Below are 18,794 nucleotides of genomic sequence, written 5' to 3'. Positions count from 1 at the left end.
GTGCCAGTGTTCAGGTAGGTGGTTTGAAGTGTGTCTACTTCAATGCCAGGAGTATACGAAATAAGGTAGGGGAACTGGCAGCATGGGTTGGTACCTGGGACTTTGATGTTGTGGCCATTTCAGAGACATGGATAGAGCAGGGACAGGAATGGTTGTTGCAGGTTCCGGGGTTTAGGTGTTTTAGTAAGCTCAGAGAAGGGGGCAAAAGAGGGGGAGGTGTGGCGCTGCTAGTCAAGGACAGTATTACGGTGGCGGAAAGGATGCTAGATGGGGACTCTTCTTCCGAGGTAATATGGGCTGAGGTTAGAAACAGGAAAGGAGAGGTCACCCTGTTGGGAGTTTCTATAGGCCACCTAATAGTTCTAGGGATGTAGAGGAAAGGATGGCGAAGATGATTCTGGAAAAGAGCGAAAGTAACAGGGTAGTTGTTATGGGAGACTTTAACTTTCCAAATATTGACTGGAAAAGATATAGTTCGAGTACATTAGATGGGTCGTTCTTTGTACAATGTGTGCAGGAGGGTTTCCTGACACAATATGTTGACAGGCCAACAAGAGGCGAGGCCACATTGGATTTGGTTTTGGGTAATGAACCAGGCCAGGTGTTAGATCTGGAGGTAGGTGAGCACTTTGGAAACAGTGACCACAATTCGGTGACCTTTACGTTAGTGATGGAAAGGGATAAGTATACCCCGCAGGGCAAGAGTTATAGCTGGGGGAAGGGCAATTATGGTGCCATTAGACATGACTTAGGATGTGTTGGTTGGAGAAGTAGGCTGCAAGGGTTGGGCACACTGGATATGTGGAGCTTGTTCAAGGAACAGCTATTGCATGTTCTTGATAAGTACGTACCAGTCAGGCAGGGAGGAAGGGGTCGAGCGAGGGAACCGTGGTTTACCAAAGAAGTGGAATCTCTTGTTGAGAGGAAGAAGGAGGCCTATGTGAAGATGAGGCATGAAGTTTCAGTTGGGGCGCTTGATAGTTACAAGGAAGCGAGGCAGGATCTAAAGAGAGAGCTGAGACGAGCAAGGAGGGGACATGAGAAGTCTTTGGCAGGTAGGATCAAGGAAAACCCAAAAGCTTTCTATAGGTATGTCAGGAATAAAAGAATGACTAGGGTAAGAGTAGGGCCAGTCAAGGACAGTGGTGGGAAGTTGTGTGTGGAGGCTGAGGAGATAAGCGAGATACTAAATGAATACTTTTCGTCAGTATTCACTCAAGAAAAAGATAATATTGTGGAGGAGAATGCTGAGACCCAGGCTATTAGAATAGATGGCATTGAGGTGCGTAGGGAAGAAGTGTTGGCAATTCTGGACAAGGTGAAAATAGATAAGTCCCCGGGGCCTGATGCGATTTATCCTAGGATTCTCTGGGAAGCCAGGGAAGAGATTGCTGAGCCTTTGGCTTTGATTTTTAGGTCATCATTGGCTACAGGAATAGTGCCAGAGGACTGGAGGATAGCAAATGTGGTCCCTTTGTTCAAGAAGGGGAGTAGAGATAACCCCGGTAACTATAGGCCGGTGAGCCTAACGTCTGTGGTGGGTAAAGTCTTGGAGAGGATTATAAAAGATACGATTTATAATCATCTAGATAGGAATAATATGATTAGGGACAGTCAGCATGGTTTTGTGAAGGGTAGGTCATGCCTCACAAACCTTATCGAGTTCTTTGAGAAGGTGACTGAACAGGTAGACGAGGGTAGAGCAGTTGATGTGGTGTATATGGATTTCAGTAAAGCGTTTGATAAGGTTCCCCACGGTCGGCTATTGCAGAAAATACGGAGGCTGGGGATTGAGGGTGATTTAGAGATGTGGATCAGAAATTGGCTAGTTGAAAGAAAACAGAGAGTGGTAATTGATGGGAAATGTTCAGAATGGAGTTCAGTTACGAGTGGCGTACCACAAGGATCTGTTCTGGGACCGTTGCTGTTTGTCATTTTTATAAATGACCTAGAGGAGGGCGCAGAAGGATGGGTGAGTAAATTTGCAGACGACACTAAAGTCGGTGGAGTTGTAGACAGTGCGGAAGGATGTTGCAGGTTACAGAGGGACATAGATAAGCTGCAGAGCTGGGCTGAGAGGTGGCAAATGGAGTTTAATGTGGAGAAGTGTGAGGTGATTCACTTTAGAAAGAATAACAGGAATGCGGAATATTTGGCTAATGGTAAAATTCTTGGTAGTGTGGATGAGCAGAGGGATCTCGGTGTCCATGTACATAGATCCCTGAAAGTTGCCACCCAGGTTGATAGGGTTGTGAAGAAGGCCTATGGTGTGTTGGCCTTTATTGGTAGAGGGATTGAGTTCCGGAGCCATGAGGTCATGTTGCAGTTGTACAAAACTCTAGTACGGCCGCATTTGGAGTATTGCGTACAGTTCTGGTCGCCTCATTATAGGAAGGACGTGGAAGCTTTGGAACGGGTGCAGAGGAGATTTACCAGGATGTTGCCTGGTATGGAGGGAAAATCTTATGAGGAAAGGCTGATGGACTTGAGGTTGTTTTCGTTAGAGAGAAGAAGGTTAAGAGGTGACTTAATAGAGGCATACAAAATGATCAGAGGGTTAGATAGGGTGGACAGCGAGAGCCTTCTCCCGCGGATGGAGGTGGCTAGCACGAGGGGACATAGCCTTAAATTGAGGGGTAATAGATATAGGACAGAGGTCAGAGGTGGGTTTTTTACGCAAAGAGTGGTGAGGCCGTGGAATGCCCTACCTGCAGCAGTAGTGAACACGCCAACATTGAGGGCATTTAAAAATTTATTGGATAAGCATATGGATGATAAGGGCATAGTGTAGGTTAGATGGCCTTTAGATTTTTTCCATGTCGGTGCAACATCGAGGGCCGAAGGGCCTGTACTGCACTGTATCGTTCTATGTTCTATGTACTCCTATCAGTGCCTTTTTCGCTTTCCTATTCCTGATTTCCACCCAAATCGATTCAACCTTATCCTCCATAGCACCAATGTAATCCCTTACTATTGCCCAGATGTGGAGATGCCGGCGTTGGACTGGGGTGAGCGCAGTAAGAAGTCTTACAACACCAGGTTAAAGTCCAACAGGTTTGTTTCAAACACGAGCTTTCGGAGCACGGCTCCTTCTTCAGGTGCCTCCTTCTTTCACCTGAAGAAGGAGCCGTGCTCCGAAAGCTCGTGTTTGAAACAAACCTGTTGGACTTTAACCTGGTGTTGTAAGACTTCTTACTATTGCCCAGATGTCATCCTTAAATAACAGTGCTGCACCATTTCCCTTGCCATCCACTCTGTCCTTCCAAATAGTTTGATACCCTCGGATATTTAACTCCAGTCTTGAGTCTTGACCATCCTTTAACAATGTTTCTTTTTTTTTAAATATAATTTTTATTGGAATTTTTTACAGAAAATATAAAACATAACGACAAACAATGAAATGCAACAAAATAACCCATAATAACCGTACCACCCCCAGACTGTATCGACGCATGTATCCCATCCCCCACCCCCCCAACCCCAATGAACAACAAAAGAACTTCAAAATAAATTTAAATTAAATAAACAAACTTAACCATCCTTTAACAATGTTTCAGTAATGGCCACTAAATCATAGTCATTCACGATGATTTGCACCAGCAATTCATTTACCTTATTCCGAATACTACGAGCATTCAGGTAAAGTACACTTATGTTGGCTTTTATACCTCTGTTTTGAATCTTAACAGCTCAATCAGTAACCTCTCCTAAGTTTTATTTCCTCTTAACTTTTCTCCTAACTTTCCTTGTCCTTGAACCCATATCTTCATGTAACAACCTGCCGCGTCGCTTACCATTTACGTTTTTACTTCCCGTTTTATTCCTCTTAGTATTACTGGGCCTATTCACTGAGCTCCCCTCAGTCACTGTACCTTGTACTGTCATCCATTTTGATCTTTGACTATGGCTTCTCTGCCTTACAGTTTCCCCGACTGCCTTTTGTTTCTGTCCCTGTTTTACTACCTTCCGACTTCCTGCATTGGTTCCCATCCCCCTGCCACATTAGTTTAAACTCTTTTGGACATCGGTTCCAGTCCTGCCCAGCTGCAGACCGTCCGGTTTGTACTGGTCCCACCTCCCCCAGAACCAGTTTCAGTGCCCCAGGAATTTGAATCTTTCCCTCTTGCACCATCTCTCGAGCCACGCATTCATCCTATCTATCCTGACATTCCTACTCTGATTAGCTCGTGGCACAGGTAGCAATCCTGAGATTACTACCTTTTGAGGTCCTACTTTTTAGTTTAACTCCTAACTCCCTGAATTCAGCTTGTAGGACCTCGTCCCGTTTTTTACCTATATCGTTGGTGCCTATGTGCACGACAACAGCTGGCTGTTCACCCTCCCCCTCCCAGAATGTCCTGCAGCCGCTCTGAGACATCCTTGACCCTTGCACCAGGGAGGCAACATACCATTCTGGAGTCTCTATTGCGTCCGCAGAACCACCTGTCTATTCGCCTTACGATCGAGTCCCCTATCACTATAGCCCTGCCATTCTTCTTCCTGCCCTGCTGCGCAGCAGCGCCAGCCATGGTGCCATGAACCTGGCTGCTGCTGCCTTCCCCTGGTGAGCCATCTCCCTCAACATTATCCAAAGCGGTATCTCTGTTTTGGAGGGAGATGACCTCAAGGGACACCTGCACTGCCTTCCTATTCTTGCTCTGTCTTTTGGTCACCCATTTTCTATCTCCCTCAGTAACTTTAACCTGCGGTGTGACCAACTCGCTAAACGTGCTAACCATGACGTCCTCAGCATCGCGGATGCTCCAAAGTGAGTCCATCCGCAGCTCCAGAGCCATCAAGCGATCTAACAGGAACTGCAAATGAACACACTTCTTGCACATGAAGGAGCCAGGGACAGTGGACGTGTCCACCGAAGAGATCAGAAGGAGCGGACGCTGGGGCATACATGGTGGACATGTTCAAGAAGCTGCTGGGGGATGGGGCATTCTCCCGACCCTTGGAGGTGGACAGGGCTCACAGAACGCTCACGAGGAAGCCGTGAATGGGGGACCCCCCCTCCCCCCCAGGGCAAGGTGGTGAGATTCCACAGGTGTTTGGATAAGGAGCATATTTTACAGTGGGCCAAGCAGACACGGAGCTGTAAATTGGAGAACTATATCCTGCGGATGTATCAGGACCTGGGTGCGGAGGTGGCCAGGAGAAGAGCAGGGTTTAACCAGATCAGGTCGACCCTTTTTAAGAAAAAGGTGAAGGACTGCTGTATCCGGCCCGTCTCTGGCAACGTACGAGGCAACAATGGCAACATTTTTATTTTGAGTCGCCTGAGGAAGCGCTGGACTTCGCAAAAAGGAATGGACTGGTGGTGGACTGAGAACTTTTGAACTTTGCTGCAACGTTCATGTTTTAAAAAGTTTCTTGTTTTTCATTTTGTGGATGCTATTTGTCATGCCTTCTGTATTGATTTGGGGCCAGCTGCAGAGCTGAGTGAGTTAAAGTTTACATTTGCACTGTTGAGGGATGGAGGTGTGTTTGTTTAGATGCTGGATCTCTTGCTCGATCTTTTCTTGTTTTGCATTTTTTTTTTTTGCTGGGCAACTGTGTTGGGATTGTTCGTCGTTTGAATATGTGTGTATGAGCGGGAGGGAGAGTGGGGAGGGAACAATAGGTGGGAGAATGTCTGGTACCAGGGGTGGAGACCACCAAGCTAGCTGGGTGGGCTAGCTCACGGAAGCGTAGTGGGGGGGTGAGCAGATGTTAGGCTTATCAAAGGGGTTGATTTACATTGTGCTATTACTGGGGGGGGAGGGGGGGAAAGTGTTCTGCTGATGAGGGAGGGACTGTTGCTGAGGGACAGAGAAGAGGTCGGGGGCAGAGGCTGCCTCGGGGCGGGCGCGAGCTGGAGACTGGCCCAAGAAAGGTGATGGCTGATCAGTGAGGGGGGGTCGATGATCCCCCAACTAGGCTGATCACCTGGATTGTACGAGGGCTAAATGGGGCGCACAAGAGTGTTCGTGCATTTGAGAGGACCGAATGTGGATGTGGAATGTTGCAGGAGATGCACCTTAGAGTAGCTGACCACATTAGATTTAAGGGAAGTTGGGTCGGACAGGTGTTTCACTCGGGACTGGACTCGAAGACTAGAGGGGTCGTGATCCTGATCAACAAGCAGGTGGTGTTTTAGGCGGGAAGAATAGTTTTGGAAGTGGGAGGTCGGTACATTATGGTCAGTGGGAAATTGGAGTGGGTGCAGGTGGTATTAGTAAATGTGTATGCACCAAATTGGGATGATGTGGCGTTTATAAAGAGGAAGCTGGGGAGATACTGGGCATGGATTCGCAAAAGTTGGTTATGGAAAGGACTTCAACACAGTTATTGACCCTGGTTTAGACCGGTCTAGCTCAAAATCGGGCAGGTGCCACCAATGGCAAAGGAACTAAAAGGATTCATGGAGCAGATGGGGGGGATGGACCCATCGAGGTTTGGGCAGCCGAGGGTGAAGGAGTTCTCCTTCTCCTCACACGTGCATAAAGTGCACTCCCGGATTGATTTCTTTATTCTGAGCAGGGCTTTATTGACGGGGCTGGTGGACACGGGGTACTTGCCGATCGCAATCTCAGACCATGCTCTGCACTGGGTTGACCTACAGGTTAGTAAAGATAGTAACCAGCGCCTGCACTGGAGGTTAGATGTGGGTCTTTTAGCTGACGAAAGGGTGTGCGAGCGGCTGAGGAAATGTATTCAGAACTACCTGGAAGTCAACAACACGGGGAGAATTTTGGCAACGGTGGTCTGTGAAGCATTCAAGGTGGTGGTTAGAGGGGAGCTGATCTCGATACGTGCCCACAGGGAGAAGGTAGACAGGGCAGAGATGGGCTGATTGGTAAAGGAGATACTGCAGATCAACAGGAGTTTTGCGGAGACCCCAGAGGCTGGGCTTTTAAGGGAACGGCAGAGGCTACAGGCGGAGTTCGGCTTGTACACCACAGGGAGGGCGGTGGAGCAGCTGAGAAAGGCGAGTGGGGCTATTTATGAGCATGGAGAGAAGACCCGCAGAATGCTTGCACAGTAACAGAAAGAGGGAGGCAGCCAGGGAGATAGGGAAAGTAAAGGATGGAGACAGGAACCTGGTGGGAGACTCAGCAGGGGTGAATAAGGCGTTTGAGGAGTTTTATAGTCGGCTGTATGGGTCGGCTCGCCCAACGGGGCTGGAGGGGATGCGGCACTTAACATAGAACAGTACAGCACAGAACAGGCCCTTCGGCCCTCAATGTTGTGCCGAGCCATGATCACCCTACTCAAACCCACGTATCCACCCTATACCCGGAACCCAACAACCCCCCCCCCCAACCTTACTTTTATTAGGACACTACGGGCAATTTAGCATGGCCAATCCACCTAACCCGCACATCTTTGGACTGTGGGAGGAAACCGGAGCACCCGGAGGAAACCCACGCACACAGGGGGAGGACGTGCAGACTCCACACAGACAGTGACCCATCTGGGAATCGAACCTGGGACCCTGGAGCTGTGAAGCATTTATGCTAACCACCATGCTACCCTGCTACTTCCTCAGGGGCTGAATTTCCCGAAGGTGGGCAGGGAGCTGGGGGCCCCGATAGGGATGGAAGAGATAATGGAGTGTCTGAGGGCCATGCAGCCGGGTAAAGCCCCGGGGCCGGACGGGTACTCAGTGGAGTTCTATAACAAGTTCTCTGGGATATTGGGGCCGCTGTCGATGGGATATTGGGGCCTCTATCAATGAGGACATTCAATGAGGCAAGGGAGCGTGGGGTGCTTTCCCCGACGAAGTCACAGGCCACAATTTCGCTGATCCTGAAGTGGGACAAGAACCCGGAGCTGTGTGGGCCCTACAGGCGATATCCCTATTGAATGTGGACGCCAAACTGCTGGCCAAAATTTTTTCCTCGAGGATTGAGGACTGTCTGCCGGACGTTATTGGGGAGGACCAGACAGGGTTTGTTAAGGGAAGGCTGTTGGTGGCCAATGTAAGAAGGTTGTTAAACGTGATCATGATGCCCCTGGAAGGTAGGGAGGTGGAGGTAGTGGTCGGAAAGTAGGGAGGTGGAGGTAGTGGTCGCAATGGACGCAGAGAAGGCTTTTGATCGAGTAGAACTGGATTATCTGTGGGAGGTACTGGGACGGTTTGGATTTGGGAGGGGCTTTATTGACTGGGTCAGGTTGCTGTATCAGGCTCCTGTAGCAAACGTACGGAGGAATAGGACAACATCGACTATTTTAGGCTGCATCGGGGGATTAGACAGGGATGCCCCCTCTCCCCACAGATGTTCGCGTTAGCCATAGAGCCGCTGGCAATTGCATTGAGAGCCTCAAGGGGCTGGCCCGGGGGTCGGGGGGTGGTGGTGGTGCGGGTGGAACACAGAGTCTTGCTTTACACAGATGACCTGCTCCTGTATGTATCGGACCCAGCGGAGAGGATGGAAGAAATCATGAGGATTCTGGGGGAATTCAGATGGTTTTTAGGGTATAAACTAAATATGGGGAAAAGTGCGATGTTTGAGGTCCAGGCGAGGGGACAGGAGCTGGAGGAGACTGGCGGAGCTGCCATTTAGAGTGGGAGGGGTAAGCTTTTGGTATAGAATTTACAGTGCAGAAGGAGGCCACTCGGCCCATCAAGTCTGCCCGGCTCTTGGAAAGAGCAGCCTACCCAAGGTCAACACCTCCACCCTATCCCCATAACCCAGTAACCCCACCGAACACTAAGGGCAATTTAGCATGGCCAATCCACCTAACCTGCACATCTTTGGCCTGTGGGAGGAAACCGGAGCTCCCAGAGGAAACCCACGCACACACAGGGAGGATGTGCAGACTCCGCACAGATAGTGACCCAAGCCGGAATCGAACCTGGGACCCTGGAGCTGTGAAGCAATTGTGCTATCCACAATGCTACCGTATCTAGGCATCCAAGTGGCGCGGGAATAGGAACAGCTGCATTTGCGTTAAAATGTCAACTGGGCTGATGGTATTTCATGGTGTAAGTATGTGCAGACAGGAGCAATGGCCATCGTTGCATCCTACTTGCACAGAGAGTGATGAGAGTGGTCCAAAAATAACAGCGTGGACAATAGTCTGCCAGCAATGCAAATGTTCTGCTAAACAAGAAGTGGTGGAATTTCTTGACAATGATCCCCAATGTTTCCTATTCAACCTGCACATAGTTGTTCTCAGCTTTGCTCAAGTTTTGAAAAGGAAAAACAATGAATTTTTCATCACCTGATGGTATGATGGGAGAGACAACCACTCCTACACCATAAGAAGATGCCTCACAAGCTAACTGTAACGGAAAAGTTGGATCAAAGTAATGCTTCTTTGGCCTGCATAAAGGCTTTACGGTATTGATCTGACCACTTCCATATCTTATTCTGGCTCCAGAGGTTATGCGATGGTGTCAGAATTGCTGTTTAATTGTTATTCTGTGTTTTTGTAGGTTTTGTATTAAAATTGTTAAAAATGTAGATAAAAATATTTCAAAACAAATTTGGGACAGATCTTCCATAATCATTCGGCAATCCAAGAACTGCCTTGTATTCTGATGTGCTGGTACCTCGATAATGGCCTTAATCTTTGAAGAAGATGTTTGACAGCCACGTGCCCCAAATACTCACTGAAGAGTGGGGAGAACTCACGTCCTTACGGACTCTCATACTATAGTCTCCCAATCTCTGGAGAGTGGCATCCAAATTTGCAAGATGCCCCTCTTCATTTCATCCAGTGACGAGGATGTCATCCAGATAACAATGGATTCCACTCAGGATCCAGATAACAATGGATTCCACTCAGGATCTGATTCATTGCTCTTTGAAACAATGCAGGAGCTGATGTGACACCAAACAGCAATCTTCATTACCAGAACAAGCCTTTTATGTGTCATAATTGTCAGAAGGTCCTGTGTACCTCTTCAGCACTATCCTTGATGGCCTTAAGTGACTGTGTTGCTGTTCCTCATTGTAGGTAGTTTCTCGTACGAGCAAGACTGCTGCCCCAATATCAATTTCCATCCTTACTATCTGTTCTTCCAAAAATGGAGTGACCCAGTATCAATGAATAGTACTAGCAATGGCCAACACACGCGGCAACAAGTGGTTAGCACTGTTGCTTCACAGCTCCAGAGACCCGGGTTCCATTTTAGTCTTGGGTAAATACCTGTGCAGAGTTATCCCCTGTCTGCGAGGTTTTCCTCCGGGTGCTCCGGCTTCCCCCCACAAGTCCTGAAAGACGTTCTTGTCAGCTGAATTGGGCATTCTGAATTCTCCCTTAAGAGTACCCAAACAGGCGCAGGAGTGTGGCGACTCGGGGATTTTTACAGTAACTTTATTGCAGTGTTGATGTAAGCCTACTTTGTGACATTAATACAGATTATTATTAGTGATAGCTCCTCCTCCTCTGACTGGGTGTCACATTTTTCTTCGTTTTTTAAAAATAGAGAACGCAATTCATTATTTCCAATTAAGGGGCAATTTAGTATGGCCAATCCACCTAGCCTGCACATCTTTGGGATGTGGGGGCGAAACCTACGCAAACACAGGGAGAATGTGCAAACTCCACATGGACAGTGTACCAGAGCCGGGATAGAGCCTGGGACCTCAGCGCCGTGAGGCAGCAGGGCTAACCCATTGCACCACCATGCTGCCGTCACATTTTTCTTCTTGACCCTTTGTAAGGCAGACACTTCTCCTTTTATTTTGTTCAAACGTTGTCTTGGTTTGTTCCTGCTTTTTATTTTTATTTGTAGTTTGCTTTTTGGTCCTGCAAACATGCTCCACATATCCTTTTTTTCCACAGCTTCGACACACTTTCAGCAGCCGAATGCTCTGGCTTTGCCATATATGGCTCTCATTGGCTTTGGATGTCAATTCATTCAGTAAAAATTTCTTTGGATGTCAATTTATCCAGTGGAAAGTTTGTGCACCCGAGTGGATGAATTTAATTCTTGGGCTTCCTTTGCAGCCAGCTCCATCGAAACCGTGATTTCAATGTCTTACTGCAGAGTGAGATGACTCTCAGTTAATTGCTGGTTTTGTGTTGTTTGCTGCAGCTACCACACAAAAAAGTCTGTCATGAATAGTGCCATGCACTACAACAAATTGTGCGATTGACAATTCTTGTTCCCTCCACTTGGTTTATTTTGCGGAATCTGCAATCACCAGGGGTTTAGATGAAACATGTGCTTGCAAAATTAATGCTTGGCTGATCAATTTCTTATTAAGGGCAGCACGGTAGCATTGTGGCTAGCACAATTGCTTCACAGCTCCAGGGTCCCAGGTTTGATTTTGGCTTGGGTCGCTGTCTGTGCGGAGTCTGCATGCCCTCCCCGTGTGTGCGTGGGTTTCCTCCGGGTGCTCCGGTTTCCTCCCACAGTCCAAAGATGTGCAGGTTGGGTGGATTGACCATGGATTTGGTCCAAAATTCTATGATTAACCTCGGACAAAAGTTCAGCACAACATCGTTGGCCGAAGGGCCTGTTCTGCGCTGTATTTCTCTATCTCTATCAGGTTGCACAAGACTGCAGAGGAGATTAAAAATGTTTCCTCTCATTCTGCTCAGGAAAGTGGGCACCATTTTGTTTGCTCGCACAAAATATTCAAGACGCTTAGTATAAGAGCTCTGCTGTTCCACGTTCTCATCAAAAGCTCCAACAATCTGAAAGCTCTCGTCATTTTTACTCATGCAGGTTTTCCATGTTTCCAGCGGCTTCTTCGATTTTCCTATTTACACAAGGCCTTAATTTGAACTTTGGTCTGTAGTTTACCACAGCCAGCTCTAGAATCTATTTTCAGAGTGTTTTTTTACTCATGTCCAACTGATTTTCTTCTTAGCAATGTAGTGGCACATATGAAAGGTTTCCCCTTTTCTGAATTTACTTTGCTTAACTTCTTCTTCCGAGCAGTTCAGCAAGCACGCATCTGATGTCCTCATCGCCTGATTGGTTGTGTATTTGGAGAATGAACAGTCGATAAACAAACATAACTTTATAATGGTGTATTCTCTTTTATACCTGCTGCTTCTCCATTTTCCGCTCTAAATCACATTACATCACTTCCTTGCATACATTAATACAGTAGGGTGAGCCAAAGGGACAAATATATAACACCCTCGATCTCTGGTGGGACTTAGAGGGGGGAGAGGGATGTGGGGTGCCTCAATCCAAGGGTCATTCCAGCTTTGGAACACCTCCTTTCCTCTCAGTCTGCATCCCCCACACTGAGAATGGGCCCTCCCGACTCCCCAGGGCACAGCCTACCCTCCTTCCCAAGAGAACCTTGGTATATAACCTGAAGTGTGTTCCTAGGACTGAGGCTCAGGCACAGTGCTGCAGTACCTCTTCCAGCCACTGCAGTTCTGTGCCTGGAAGCGCTGGAGAGCTGTCGGCTAATCTGATTGACCTGCAGATCTTCAAGGCAGGACTTCTGTTCCAGCGTGGAGAGAAGTCTCACCTGCTGCCAATCAATGCTCAATTGAGCGTAAAATGGCAGCAAGCCTGTCAGAGTGGACGGGGATACAGTCCTTGCCAATCCTCAGGGTGGCGGGTCGCCATCGTGAAAATTCAGGCCATGTTGTTGTGAGTCAGTGTAGGAAAGAGGCCAACAGAATGTTAATCTGCATTAAATTGGAACAGCAATATCTCTATTCATTTCACTAGCATATGTCCTCCTGGGCTGCTATTATTCTTCTCACTCATTACTACATTTCCAGGTTGAAAATATGCCCAATACAGTCCGGGTTATTATTGCATATCAAAAGATAATTGGTTCTAATACCTGGAATACAGCTGTAATAGGGAAGAGCAGGGCGTGGGATTAGTTAATCATTGTTCCACAGTAGGTGCAAGCATGCGAGGCCGAATTATCCTACTACATTGTAAACGTCTGTGGGAAGTGGCACACAGATTTCAGCATTCAAGGCTTTGACTCACCATTCTGTATAAGCCGCGCTTTTCCTTCTGACATATCGTCAGTTCCTTTCTCTGCGTTCCAGCTTGCACCCTTCTGAGATTTAGAAATTAAAGCAGTGAAATGGGTGTTATTGTCCTTGTCCTGTCCATCCATTTCATCATTGAAAGCTTGATGCTTTTGCTTCTCTGTTATTTTCTTGGACTCTTCTTCGGCCTTTTCTTCTGCTTCTTTTCTCTCTCTTTCTTCTGAATCTAATTAAATGAACAAATTATAATGACAACCTGGAAAACTACACTCTCCTTGGACCAGCCACTTCTAAGCATTGTTAGTGTTCACTGCATAATACCAAAACAAATCCGAATATTATGTCAATTTACTTATCAAACACTATCTCTTTCTTACCATTTAATCATGTAGAAACCAGGTATTTCTAATACACCTAATATAGGTAAAAGATAGCTGTTTAAGCGTAAATATTAAGCCCCAGTTTTAAAATTAAGGATTAAAAAACACATATTCTGCAAATTCATTGACATAGTTTTAAAGTAACACAGAAGTCATTACATTTCTCCAAGGACAAGGGCTGAATTCATGGCAACAAGGTGGCAGGAGTGAAAGTTCTACTGTTCTCATGCCATTCGAGATTAGGGTGAATCACATTCCAAAACTTATACAAGCTGAAACATTTTAGACTATGTTGCCTTGTTTTTAATAAATGGACAGTTAGAACATCGAATCAAATATATTTGATTCCAACATTCTCAAAACAAGAATTTTATAAAAGCAGCATAATTCACTTTACTAGATTGAAATAGACAGTTTGATTTATATATTTTTTCATGTCCAGCATGGCATGACGAGATAGCATGAGGTCTCCATTGTGGCAGTAGTCAGGTCAGCATAAAACCAGTTTTTGCTGGCTTTGATAAAGCACAATATTGCATTCTTTAACATGTACAAGTATGCAGATAGGCAACAATTAGAAGTAATGTTACATATTGAAGATGGACGACTTGCCATCAAATCAAATGTGTCTGAGTCGAACCCAAACCAATTAGGATTATATTGGGGTGTGATCAGATGACTTAAAACAGATATGAAACAGTATAACTGAAGAAGACTTTGCCGCCATTTTTGAAGAGAGAAAAAGAGAGAGAAAGAGAGAGAGAGAGACTAGCTTTTGAGGAGGTTAGTTTTTGAGAATAGTTTTTGGGATAATGGGATAGGTAGCTTCAGTTAGTCTTTGGTAGGTTTTGTTGGTAGGTTAGAAGCATCTATACTTTGATCTGAACTATTCACTGTCTCTGTATTCATATTTCATTTTCAGACTTTGACTTCAGACTTTGACTTTTAATAGTTATATTTCGAGCTGTTTGCCGAAGAAGATAATTCCTATGATTCTTTGAAAGCTTCAAACTGTCTACGAATTGCCGTTTAAATGACTTTCAAGTTGTAATCAATAGAAGACAAATAAAACAATTCCTATTTGCTCCTGACAAATTTTAATTTGAATTTCTACTGAGTTCCAGTAATCGCAAGTGCAGCTGGTAACCTTGAACTAATGGTTTTTCAAAATCCCTCAACTGGCACAGTCGAAATCCTACAACTGTCTAAAATCTTACAAATCAGTACCAGATACACTTAACCTCTACTTTTCTCCTTCCTACTTTTCTCAAGTTTTTGCAGGTGGGGTTCACGTTGAGAAATTTGGTCTCAATGGATTATAATAAGATGTAATAAGCACCAAACCTTTTAATCAAAGTTCAGAAAGAACACTAACGTTTGATATGGTTGCATCAAAGATGGTACAGGGAGGAATTTTGCTGTGCTACTGACTCCAGACTTGCCTCTAGTGTTGCTGTGTATATTATGATGAGGAATCTTTTCTTATCATTCGCACATCTGATGAGATTTGACCTCATTCAATACCCGCCCTCTTGGACAGAGTTAGAAACAGGCTCCAAGAGTTGGAATATGCTTGGGGCATAGCTCAATTTTGGTGCAAAGTCCTCAAGTGGTGGTGGTGGTGGCTCACAGGAAATGGGCAAATCACCAGAGGAATGCTTGCCCTAACTTACCTATAAATCAACAGGGTTTAATTGGTTGTCAAAACTTAATAGACTTTTTGAGGACAATTTGACCCTATCTGCTGGGCATGTTTTTTTTTGGGGGGAGGGGGGGAGGTACAGTTAAAATCTGCTCGCTCACTTACCCGCCCTGGAACAGCCAAGAGCTGATTTATCTTAATTGCAAGCAGCAAGGAGATCCGCCCAAAGCTGGCAGGATTCTTTTTAACATATGCATGTCAGATCCTGGAAAAGTTTTCAGGGCTCAAGTGCAATTTTTATTACATGGCTTAAGTGGTAAGTTTCCCAGCAGGCCAACGTAGCAAGGAAATTAATTAGAAGCAGATCAGGCCAAAGTTTTTAAGTATTATTTTTCCCTTATGGAGTTGACAGGAACAGGAATATTCCTCCCAAACCACTGGGAACAGGTTTCCCTAATGGCTGCTTTAAGTTGGTCAAAATCCACCCTTCCTGAAAGGAAGAGCAACTGATGTTGAATCTTGGTAAAACTTTGTGCATATCTACCTCTATTTGACAGTTGAACAGATGGAACCTATAGCTGACTGAAGTGACAATAGTTGAAATGAATGAAATGAAAATCGCTTATTGTCACGAGTAGGCTTCAATGAAGTTACTGTGAAAAGCCCCTAGTTGCCACATTCCGGCACCTGTCCGGGGAGGCTGGTACGGGAATCGAACCGTGCTGCTGGCCTGCTTGGTCTGCTTTAAAAGCCAGCGATTTAGCCGAGTGAGCTAAACCAGCCCCTAGTTTGGGGACGTCACGTGAGCTGTACATACACATAGACAGCTGTGACTTCTGTGATCAATCCTTTAATCCTCGAATTTATCATGCCCACGCAACCCATACTTATATAATCCAGGAGTGAAAACTCCTTGGAGATTTCTGGCTAAGTGTTGGTTATAAAATGCCAAGGAATTCTTAGAAAACCGTCGACAAAAGAGAAGCTGCTGGGGTGGAGCCGACTCCTCAACATGGCGACTTGACCCTCAGACGGGCTCACGATACGGCACTGTCAAAGGCATTACAGCTGATGGTTGCTAATATTACTAAAGTCATTGATGACAAACCCGGCTTATTGGCACCGAATATTAGTGCTCATAAGGTTGAACTGCAGAATATGATTAAGAGACTCATGAAATGGAGGAGCGAATCGTTACTGCTGAATATGTAACTTCCTCAGTTGAGACCAACTTGCAATCCTTAGAAAATCAGCTACGTGAAACATCAGAATTCCTGGATGATCTGCAAAACCGAGGCCGGAGTAAAATGTGTCCGGTTCGTCGGTGTTCCAGGAGTGGAGGTTAAGCTCCCAGTTAAATTCTTGAGAACAGACTGCCACATTTTCTTAAGCTGGACACAAAAGTTAAAAAGAACACATTGCATCCTGTCTTTGAGGCCCAGGGATAATCAGCATCACCGCCTGTAATCATTCATTTTCATGACTTTGGAGATCACCAAAGCATATTGGAAGTGGTGAGGCATAATGGGGCCTTGTCTATGAGGGGGGGGGTAAAGGTCTCTTTCTTCTAATATTTCTCAATGCAACGCAACAGCAGTGCAGAGGCTTCAATTAAGTTAGAAAATGACTCGGGACTGTTGGAATGAATTATGGCCTGCTTTATCCTGTAACACTTTGAGGGTGGCATCCAACAATTCTGGAAAGACATCCAACACTCTGGCTAATGCCTTGTTTCTGTGGTGCTTCTGCGAACTCTGTAGAAGGCAATAATCTGGAATAGCCATCTCTATCCTTTGCCATTATTAGAACCAGTATGATCATATGTTGTTATTTATCATGTTAACAGGGATGTGTTGATAACTGAGCACTACAATGAAGATTTTGTTCTCTTTTCTTTTGAATGGAAAACGCTCCTCAGAGTGCTCCTTCTAGTTAAGCGGTGTGCATGTGTCGGTGGCATGGTACCAGGGCTGCATTGTAGATTTCCGTCTTTTCCTCTTCGGATCCGTACGTTTCTAACAGTAGTATATGCTTTATGGTCTCCTTGCCTTAATCATGTCAAATATGTGCTATGCCACTGCCAGAAAGTGGGTGAATGGTTTCAATCCTAATGGGTGGGGTCAGAACCCGGGAAGGGCATTTGGTACTCATCCTTATTGTGGCATATCTTATCTCCTTTTTTTGAGGACAATGACTCCTGGGTGTAATGATGGAAAGTTTGTAGAGATAGCCCTGCAGGTCTTCACATTTCATGAGGAATACACCCTTAGAACTAATGACTGTGCACATTTTTATTTTGAAGCTAAAGAATTAACTGGCTCCTGCAAAGGTACACACATGTCTCATATCTGAGAAAGTGGTTCTCATGTGTTGTTTGTGCTTCTGGTATAATTTAAGTTGGGGGAGGTATATTTTGCAAGCCCGTGCTGGACAGAGAAAGTTGACAAAGCATTGTTTGCAAGAAACTCATTTAGATGACGAGCAACACTGAAAATTGAAGAGGGATTGGGCCGGGTGTTTGTTTTTTGCCTCATTTTCCACCAGTAGTCGGGGTGTTGCAGTAAGATAAACGTGCCTTTCTAAATTGAGGATTGTGTGAAGGATAAGGGGGGTTACACATGTGATTGCTAAGGGACTTTTACATGTGGAAATTGTCATGATCATGAATGTATACGGTCCACCAATTTATTCCCTTGATTTTTTTTACTAGCCTTCATGCACTTTGGTGAATTAGCATCAACAAATTCCTTTATAGGTGGGGACTTCAACTGTCATCTTAACCCTTTGGTGGGCCATTTGCGAGGAGGTAAGGTATTTAAATATATGGAGAAAACAGCATCCTAAAAAAAGAGTTCATTTTATTTTCTGCTCCCCATCAACGTCATCTTAGAATTGACGATTTTGTCATAACAAGAACAATCTTGTGCCTTCCTACTCTATAGGTAGTATTAATTTCTGAGCACACACCTGTCTTCCAGGGTACTCATCCCCGATCTCGATCTTGGAAATTTGATGCATCTTTGCTCAGGGATCATAACTTTGGGCTTGATTCAATTAATTGTCTTACCAAAGACCCATAGTGAGCACGTTTAGCCGCATGTTTCATGACACTTGCAGCGCAGAGAAACACATGGCTATAAAACGCGACTCACATTGTACAAGAGGCCTCAGGAGGGAATGCGTAGCTGAAGCCATACATGGCCCTGTTTTGTACACTAGGGAGCTCTGCTTGCCGGAACTCCACAGCATAGGGAGAGATCGGTGCTCCAGTTTTAAATGGCATCCCAATCTCCAAGGCTCCTGAAGCAACATTCAACTCCCCTCCCGCTCTCCCCTCCTGAACACATTATGGAAGGGTGCAGCCCCCCTCCCCCCAACATCTGAATTTGATTTCTTCTCCTCGGTCAATTCTCTTTCTGATGTAAACCTCTCACTCCTGTGGGAAACCTTGAAGGCTCATGCTCGGGGTTTTGTCATTTTATATACGGCCAACAAAAGGCGCAAAATGCTGAAGTAGAGGGAATATGGCAGGAGCCCTCACCATTTGCTGCTGAATGAAATTAATACAATTCAAATGACATTGGGCTCCTTGTTGACTCATTGTGTTAAGAGGAGTTTCAAGTTTGCCAAACGAAAGGGATAGGAGTTTGGAAACAAATTGAGTAGATGCCGGACGTTTCTTACCAGGAAGAGGGTAGACTTATGTGCTAATCCCTCTCTGCTCGACTCCAAAGGTAATAGAATGAATAAAACAGAGAATATTAAGAAGGCATTTAAAGGGTTTTTAAAAATATATTTTTTTATTCTCCATTTTCACATTTTCTTCTAAATTTAGACCCCACCAACAAACAGTA

The 18,794-nt window shown here is 45.5% G+C and overlaps 1 protein-coding gene across 4 annotated transcripts in view; it reads right to left on the bottom strand.

Annotated features, from left to right (window-relative positions):
• Positions 1 to 18,794, bottom strand: part of LOC119972695 (calcium/calmodulin-dependent 3',5'-cyclic nucleotide phosphodiesterase 1A-like) — a 782,449-nt gene that overhangs the window by 160,458 nt on the left and 603,197 nt on the right. For all 4 annotated transcript variants that reach the window (XM_038809816.1, XM_038809818.1, XM_038809817.1 and 1 more), the window contains one exon: positions 12,914 to 13,144. In XM_038809816.1, the coding sequence (XP_038665744.1) occupies positions 12,914 to 13,144 (231 nt within the window). The remainder of the gene's footprint in view (positions 1 to 12,913; positions 13,145 to 18,794) is intronic.

This window comes from Scyliorhinus canicula, chromosome 10, assembly GCF_902713615.1.
Source record: "Scyliorhinus canicula chromosome 10, sScyCan1.1, whole genome shotgun sequence".
Taxonomy (NCBI): domain Eukaryota; kingdom Metazoa; phylum Chordata; class Chondrichthyes; order Carcharhiniformes; family Scyliorhinidae; genus Scyliorhinus; species Scyliorhinus canicula.
The sequence above is the reverse complement of the archived record's forward strand: the minus strand, read 5'-3'. Positions and strand labels throughout refer to the sequence as shown.